The sequence below is a fragment of the Echinops telfairi genome, unplaced genomic scaffold (genome assembly GCF_000313985.2).
Source record: "Echinops telfairi isolate 266 unplaced genomic scaffold, ASM31398v2 ScPeMD7_7468;HRSCAF=8506_0, whole genome shotgun sequence".
Lineage (NCBI taxonomy): Eukaryota > Metazoa > Chordata > Mammalia > Afrosoricida > Tenrecidae > Echinops > Echinops telfairi.
The window spans coordinates 14,940,233-14,949,707 of record NW_022111369.1 but is presented as its reverse complement, the minus strand read 5'-3'; the positions used below and the strand labels follow the sequence as shown (position 1 = coordinate 14,949,707).

At 38.6% G+C, this 9,475-nt stretch overlaps 1 protein-coding gene across 1 annotated transcript in view; it reads left to right on the top strand.

The window, feature by feature from the left end:
- Window positions 1–9,475, top strand: part of BANK1 (B cell scaffold protein with ankyrin repeats 1) — a 323,683-nt gene that overhangs the window by 296,057 nt on the left and 18,151 nt on the right. The window contains exon 11 of the mRNA XM_045284327.1: window positions 8,312–8,490. Within this exon, the coding sequence (XP_045140262.1) occupies window positions 8,312–8,490 (179 nt within the window). The remainder of the gene's footprint in view (window positions 1–8,311; window positions 8,491–9,475) is intronic.

Sequence of the window (9,475 nt, the reverse complement as noted above, 5' to 3'; positions counted from 1 at the left end):
GGATGGACACCGTGGGTGCAAGAATGGGTCAAGCACAGGAACAATTGTAAGGATGTCCCGGGATGAGAGCATTTTATTATGTTGTGCATAAGGTCACGATGGGTTGGAACCAACTGGATGGCACCGAACAACAGCAGTCAAGCAGCTGATAATCCTGGGTCCAGACCAGTTAACAAAAACCTTTATTATCCCAATGATCAAGAACTGATGGCAATAGCAAGCCACACTAAAGACATTAACAAATCACAAGGTTCTAAGAATTGATAACTGCCCATTAAAATGTTTCAACAAACGGATACAGCACTGGAAGCACCTACTAATCTAAACTAAGAAATTTGGAAGACAGTTACCTGGCCAACTGACTAAAAGGTCTATCTTTGTGCCCATTCCAGAGAAAAGTGGCCTAACAGAATGTGGAACTTAGCAAGCAATGTCATGCAAGTAACTCTCTGCTGGAGTAGAGAGCTGTGTCTTTCTCCTACAGAACAGGTAGTAGTTTCAAATTGCTGATCGTGTGGTTAGCCACTTCATGTGAAGGCACTGTCCCACCGGGGCTCCCGTATGGGGCAGTCTATCCCATTCTATGAGTCCGTCCTGTCGCTATGAGTCGGCATGCACCTGATGGCAGTGAGAGGTGTGCAAGTAAACTTTTGCTGGAAATCATTTTTAAAAAAAGTTGTAGTGATACATGGGTTGGGTACTCCCAGAGACGCAAGCCAGAATCAAAAGAGGATATTGAATGAGAGATATCATTACTGAGGTCACATAGATCTTGGCTGAAAGAATAGAATTCCAGGAAAATGTTTACTTGGGTTTTTTCGACTGTGCAAAGGTTTTTGATTGTGTGATGCAGTACAAACTATCGATAACATTGCAAAGCATTAGAATTCCAGAAAACTTAATTGTGCTCCTGTGACCCTGTACACAGTCAATTGAGCAGAACCAGGTAATACTGCGTGGTTCAAAATCAGAAAAGCTGTGCACTGGGGTTGTAATGTCTTATCATATTTATTCAATCTGTATGTCAATAACATAGTCCAAGAAAACGGACTGTATGAAGACCTTGTCATCATGATAGGAGGAAGACTCCTTAACAACCCTAGATATGCCGGCGACATAAGTTTGATAGATGCAACTAGGATGATTTGAATCATGTCCTAATGAAGATCAAAGATTACAGTCTTTAGTAGGAGTCCCAACACAATGTAAAGAAAACCCAAACCCTCAAAATCGACCCACAATACAGCATCATGATCATGGAAAAAGAGATTGAAGTTGTCAAGGATTCATGTATCCACAATCAACGTTCTGTAAATAGCAGTTACAAATGAAAATCTGATGTGCAAGTCCTCTTTACCATGTTAAAAAGCAAACATGAAAATAAAAAATAAAAAGCAAAAATATCTTTCGGGACAAAGGTGTGCTTGTCCCTGAAAAGGTGTGCTCAATCTCTTCATATGCAAGTTGGTCAGGGAATAGGTCAGAGAAGAATGGACACGTTTGGATTGTGGTGGTGTGAAGAATACTGAAATTAGGAAGGGCTGCCAGAGAACAAACAAATCTGTCTTAGATGAAGTACGTCAGAATGCTCCTCAGAATTGGGGGTAGCAAGACTTTGTTTCCTCTACTCTGGACATATTTTCAGGAGAGAGCTCTCCTTGGAGAAGAACATAATGCTTGGTAAAGGGTCAGCAAGAGAGAGGAAGAGCCGTGCTGAGCTGGATTGACACAGTCGCTGCAATAACAGGGTCAAGTTTAACTACAACTGTGAGAAAGGGGCAAGACTGGGCAGTGCTTCATTTGGGTGTACATAGAGTATATTTTGAAGTCAGTCCACAGGTACATAGGTTTTATAGCAATACTTATTAACTTACCACTGTGTTTCTTTAGACACATAATTCTATAAAACATTAGAAATTAATATGGTAAGAAAAGAATCCTATTATGAAGAGAATACAGTGGTATTTGTGATAGTGATCACTATTGCAGTATGCATAATAAGCAAGATCCTTGATGGCACAGTGATTAAGCACTCAACTGGTAACCCAGACTTCAGGGTTTGAACCCGCCAACTTCTCCAAAGAAAAGGATGCAGCAGGGGACCTCCATAAAGAGATACAGTGTGGGAAAGCCTACTGGGAAGTGCACTCGGTCCTCCAGGTTCATTAGGTGTAAGAATTCTACTCAAGAGCAATGAGTAAGCCTTCCTTGTGCATAAATGCCATCTGTATAGACCCTTGAGATGGTCCCTGACTACCAATTCTTCACTCCAGACTGCAAGATCATTATTGGCTGGTCGTTGGAGGAATGTGTATGCTCCTGGGAAAGATATACTGAAGGAATGTGGCTTTTATGGGATTTCTAAGTGCCCAATACTTCAGAAATTTGATAAATGTTAAATAATAAAGCTTTCTCTAAGCAGGAGACCTGGGGAAATGTGGACAGCACTACCGTTATGTGGGAAAGAGAATGCTGGTCTCAGAGGTATTTTCAGCAGGTTGTTTTTGCCAATACTGAATACATTACAAAGAAAAGAGGGGGACGTGTCAAAATGTGGTCATTTGTATTCCATAAAAGAGTAATAATCTCAGATCCCTTTTCTAGTATAACTTATATATCCATTTGTAATATTTCTCACAAAGTTTTTTGCTAATGTCATATCTGGGAAAAGTTGGTAATAACTGAATTCTGTTCTAAAATGGCGATAATTTAGCAGCTCACACTGTAGCCTTTCTCCAGAAATATCTATGAAGGAAGGCATCAAAAAGATGAAGTTTCTAATAATAATAATGAGCACTGAAACTAGCAAATAACTGAATTCTGTACTTCAGGACTAATTAATTAGAATTAGGTTGGGGGAGTGGGAGGGCATGAGATTGAGACATATAAAGCCAGTTGTCTACCCTTGCAGTTTGTAAAATAAAACACACTTTTGCTCATGAAAGATGGTGGGAAGCTATCTAATCCCTCTCTCACTCACTGACCCCACTGTATTACACAGATGTTAATTTTTCAAATCAGGAATCACTCCAGGGGTGGTCATTCTCTGTACTTGTGAGAACCAGTCTTCCCAGGAGGGAGTGAGGATTAGGGCTTCTTGCTGTATAGCTTCCTGGTGAAGAAACTGATGGTGAAGGAGGCTTCTGCTGGTAATTTATGCGCGAGGTTAGTAATTGCATGTCGATCTAAGAGTGAACTCAAAAATTGGAACCAGAAAAGTGGGAGGAGAGAAAGATAGGGGTGCTGGTCAGTATGAGATGGAAGCAAAATAGATGAAAGACTTTTTAGGTGAGGTGAGGGGGCAGCATATGATCAAATATGACAGGAAGAAATATCCAAAGTGACACATTTGGGTATGGTAAAAAACAAAGCTTAAGTTTCAGAGAATGAAGATGATTTCTCAGCATGATAAGGGGCATCGTAGTAGTTCAAAAGTGGAGTTATTTCAATTAAGGGCAGAATAAGATAGGTAGACCCTTCATCAAGAGTGTTATTTGTCATTTTTCTTGAAGAGCTAGCAAATACAATCGATATTAACATAAAATGAAACGTCTATTGGTAAAAATAAGATTGTGTTTTCTTTATTTTCATATGCTTATTTACATGCCTAGAAATTCCATAGAATCAATTATAATATTTTTAGAATTATTTGAAATGGGTAGGTATAATACAGAAAAGGAGATTTTTTTAATATGCCAACAATATTAGATATGGGACATCATGAAAAAATAACTCATTTCATATGCCTTCCAGTTGAATAAGTATCCATTAAAAACAAAGAGAGACCCTATTTTACTGGATGAAGAAACTAAATAGTCATAATTATTCCTTAATCTGTAATTTTAACGAAATCTTAATAATTTTGTCCCTTTGTGAAAAAAATGCCACAGTTTGGAAGAATGTGTCCAAATCTATAAGCCAATTACTTAGGGGGAAAGATTAAAGCACGTTGGCTTGTCATGTGTGATACATTACATATCACTTAGCCGACTATGAAAGCAACAGTCTTTTAAAGGCAAGAGAAAGCAACAGATAGACCAGGTTTCGATGAAAAGATCATTGTTGCTCTTAGCTCATGTAGACCGTACCGCGCCTGTGGCAACCCCAGGCCTAGTAGAATGAAATGCTCTCATGCCCTACGCCATATTCATCATGTGTTGCCTTTTGAATGGTTGTAAATTTGTCTATCCATCAATGCCCTGCCAAACAAAACAAAACCAAATTTAAATATTTACTACTTGTTTAAATTTCATTGCTGATAATTAATTTTCAATTGCCCATAAAGTAATTTGGTAAGATGGTACAATATGATGTAGTACGGCGTTATATGAACTTATAGTATCGTATGATATTTACAATGTGGTGTGGTATGGTGTGGCATTGTGTGGCATAGTGCATGTGGCATGGGTTAGAATAGTATGTATTCCATTGGTAAACTTATTAGCAAGGTTGTGTTTGTTCATTGTGGAAACAATATAGTATTATTACAGAAAGTTGAATATTATTACTATAAGGTCATTTATTTCTGATATAATCACAATACAACAATTAGTATATTTTTTAATTACATGTACCACGTTTGACTAGCTAAAATGTTTTATATATAAAATTTTGTATACTGCCTTTGTTTTATCATATAATAACCACTTTGTTGCTGTCTTTATTATTATAATTTAATAACTATAAGTCTGTTATCTAGTATTACTGTAACTAAAAGACCATATGTGGATGAGTTTTATAAACTCAAATGTATTTTTTCATAGTTTAGTTGGCTAGAAATTTAAATTCAAGGTCCCATGTCTAGGGAACGATTTTCTTCTGTCAGTCTGTTCAGAAGGAAGCTCCTGGTCGCCTCTGCTTTTGTTTCCTGGTTCCACAGAGATCACCATGAGGCTTGACATCTCTCTCCTCCCATCAATCTACCTCTTTTATAGTTCCTAAGGAATTGACCCAAAATACATTCTACACTGACCCTGCCCATTAACGTATACACATGACCTGAGCCGAACTGGGATTTCAGCCACAAAAGTTAGAATTTACAACATACATTTTGGGGAGGCATATCTCAGTCCATAGCATGATACCATAATTATCTAATAAATGCTTTATACCATAGATCTTCTGTTCCTGCATAATCCAATTACTTGCTTTCAAATTTTCATTAATGATATTATGTTAGTCAGTCACCCAGGAATGGAAAGAATTTTAATGAATATTTATCTGATCTCTTAGTTTATATACTCACTACAACAAATATCTGATGTGAAGTTCACCAGCACTTCATCAAGTGGGAGGTTCTTTTAGAGAAAAATTAGTTTGCAAGTAACTACAACATTGGGAAACTACAGAAATGCCCTGAAGCTTTTCCAACTGAGTTCAAAAGGCTGCCCTAAGATGTGAAACAGCAGACTGGCAAATGGGACTGGATTAAAAGTACCGTATATGCTCAAATATGGTCGACCCAAATATCAGCTGAGGCACCTAATTTTACCGCAAAAACTGCAGGAAACGTGTGCTGAAAAACTCAGCTTATACATGAGTATATACGGTATATTCAACTCATACTATCTCTATAGTATTTTCTATAGAAAATAAAATAATGACGATATAAAACTAGAGAGAAAAGGAAAGTTACCTCCTATTCCTCATCAAATAGTGATGCAATCAGTAGTTTTACAAACATTACCAAATAATTAGAAGTTACATATTTTTGTTTGACTAGTCAGCCTTAGGATGAAAAGTAGTGACACACCTACATCATTGTTTTTTTCAACTTGATCTTTCCTGATAGTGATTTATGAAGGCAAAATAGTTTAGTCCTCTTAGTGCAGGGATAAAAAGTAAAAATAGTGAAATTATATGTCAAATAGTTCCACTTGTAGAAAAACTAACTCCAAGACTTGATACTGATGACTTCAACTGCCTCTCTTTATTTTCATTTTCTCTGTACAATGACTCAAGACACTTTACTTATATCTTAATAGTTAGAATTTGAAACGTGAATTGAGGTAGATGCCATTAAATACAGGCAAACTCGTGTGACCCTATCTAAATCTACACATACATAAGACTGCAACTGGCATGTGGTGGTGGTGGTTGGATGCCATTGGGCCTGTGTTCTGCCTCATGGCCACCCTGTGAACAGCAAAGGGAGCACTGCCCAGCCCTGCACCATCCTCACATCCATTCGTAGGTTTGCGCCCATTTTTGCAGCCACTGCGTCAATCCATCTGGTCGAGGGTTTTCTTCTTTTTTGCTGCCCCTCTACTTAGGCAAGCATGATGTCTTTCACCAGGGACTGGTCTCTCCTGACAGCATGTCCATGATGAAATCTTGCCCCCTTACCACTACGAAGCATTCTGACTGTATTTGTCATGGCTGTTGTTTTTGCCAGCCTCTGCCATGGCATTCTGGGAACACTTTCCTAGAGATAACTGCTTCCACAGTCGAAAGTCCTTGGTTTCTGGACAAAAGGGTAGCAAGATGTGCTAGGACTGTTATCCCTCCCCTCCTGAGATAGTACCGTAAGCATGCTGGACCTAATGGATATATGTAGATGAAAGGGTACAACGTCAAATGAGTTCTATAGCCAGACAGATAACAGACATATAGTAAGTTGCCTGGTAACTACAAAGAAAGGTAGGTTGTGATAATCCAGTGACCACCTGCCATCCCTACAGGCAGGCAGGTCCATGTATACCTTTATATATCATCTTGTACAAACAAAACACTGAATGTAGCATATGGTCTGCCATTTTTCTGTCACTACCTCAAGTTAGCCTTTGGTGGGTGCAACAGTTACACAGGAGAAATAAGATTATCTGATGTGTTTATTGTCCTCAGCCTATAAATAATTACATGCTTTAAAATCAACTTAGGTAATAAAAAGATCTCGCTACAAAATGAGAAGAAATTATTTAAGTATTTCATGAATAAATTTTATAGTTCCTTAAACTATAACAATGCTTGGAAGTTGGTTGAGATCTCTTCTCCCAAAACTATAGAGATGAGGTGTATTCCAAAAATGTCTGGTACTCATTATAACATTAAAATTTATTTAGCCCACAACGTGGCAGGTACTATGCTAAATATAGTAGACACATGATCTCTTTTAATCCTCATAACATAATATAAAACACAGCTCGACTTGTTCAGTCCAGCATTTTTCTTTTTTATGCTTCTGTTTCATCTATCCTTATTCCTTTTTGTTTCTCAGTAATGAAATGCATTTTCATAAAACTAGTGACCCTGGGAACCAGGTACCACCATCCCCTAAGAGGGAGAAAATGATAAAGAGTACGCAATCATTTATTTTTTTATTTTTCATGCAGTTATTCGGTGCCATTGAGCCTTCTCTGACCCATAGCGACCCCATGCACAACAGAACAAAACACCGCACAGCCCCGTGCCATCCTCACAATTGTTCCTACTCCTCAATCCATGGTTGCAACCATGATGTCAATCCATCTTACCAAAGGTGTATCAGTCTGGATAGACTAGAGAAACAAATTCAGAGACACTCATATGTGCATAAGAAAGTACTTTCTACAAAGAATAATGGTACATAATTAAAACATCCCAGCCCAGTCCAGATCAGGTACATAAGTCTGATATTAGCCCATATGTCCGATACCAATCTAAAAAGTCCTCTTCAGACTCACAAATCACATGCAATGACACCGAATGCAGGAAGATCACAGGCCAATGGGTAGAAAGTCTTGTGTATCCAGTGGCAGTGGAAGTATCTCCATGCTGGCAGGGGTCGCCTCGTGGCTCCTTCAGCTCCAGGGCTCTAGAGTAACTCCCTGTGTCTTGTCTGCAGGAATGTCTCTCAGAGAGTGAGCATGTGTCCCACCTCCAGTGAGCTATTTAGCTCCCTAGTACCTCCCAATGTGGTCATCAAGTTGCAGCCTGTTTGACAGGCTAAACTCCACCCCTTCACTGTTAAGTCTCAAACTGACAACAGATTATGTAACTACCACAAAAGGCCTTCCTCTTTTGGGGCCATCCCACCACTTTACCAAACATAATATCCTTCTCCAGGGAATGCTCTCTCCTGACAATATGTCTCAAATATGTAAGACAAAACCCTGCTGTGCTTTCCGTCTAAGGAGCACTCTGGCCTTACTTCTCCCAATACAGATCATGTGTCCTTTAGCAGCCTATGGTACTTTTAATATCCTTCAATATTGCACAAACAAACAAAGGAAAAGAAACACACAGTGGTGTTTTCAGAATGCTCTTTTATCTCCTCTTCCCTCCGTGTCCATATGTTGACTTACTGCTAAAGCTCCTTTCCTTCCAATTACAGACAGAGCTCGAATGGAGAGTCAAGCCTTTTCCACTCTAAACTGTTGCCTAGCTACTGGTCAGGAGGAACTCATCCTCCTGCAAGAGAAAGTCAAGAATGGGAAACTGTCTGTGGATGAAGCACTGGAGAAATTTAAACACTGGCAGTTGACAAAGAGTGACCTGGGAATAATGCAGCAGGTAATGTTGACTCCAGTTCTTTCTGAAGCACTTGCTTCTCTTAGCAGTGTCTACCCTCTTCACCAAGAGCCCTGGTGGAATAGCAAGTTCCACTACTGGACTGCTAAGCACATAGTCAGAAGGTCCAGCCCACCACCTACTCAAGAGAAAGAGGGAGCTTTCTTGTCCTTGGGGCAAGACTACACTGGTCTTCAGGGTCACTATGAGTCAGAATGGGCACCAGTGGCAGGAAATGAATTGAGAACCTCATTGTAAATGTTTACTTTCAACAAGAAACAAAAGGTTTACTACCATTCTTTCATTTTAAATAGCCACAATCAAGATATCTTCAAACTACCAATTAAAAGTTGTGAAATATCTATATCTCATGCTTGTAAACCATTCAGAAACTCATCTCTAGGACCCAGTAGTCTTAAAAGAAATGTAATGAGTTGTATTCTTATTTTCCACTTAGCATTTGAACCTGTGGGATGTATATGTGTATTTGTGTGCGGGTGGGGTGGTTAGTCCTGGTGACATAGGGGGCTATATACTGAGCTGCTACCCATAGATCAGCCACTCAAATGCACCATAAGAAAGATGAGGCTTTTGGCTCTCAGAATAATTCACAAACTCATAAAACCAAGGGGCAATTTTACTCTGTCCTATAAGACCACTAAGAATTAGAGTCAACCTAATGGCAGTGTGAATGTGTATATAAACTATATACATCTATATGTCAACCATATTTGTTTTGCATAAATATTAACCATATTAATTGTATCACAAATTCTATTTTTTAGATGAATGAGATCAGTCTGATCTTATATATCGGAAGAGCAGTGAGGATTTATAGAGAATTAAAGTAAACTTTTATTTACTTTCTATAAATTCAATTTCTATCCTAAAAATAGATTGAGAGAGTTCTGATGGTACCAAAAACAAAATTCTTTATATGTACTTTATGACTTTTCTCAGTGAGATGTACCATGGCTATATTCTATGT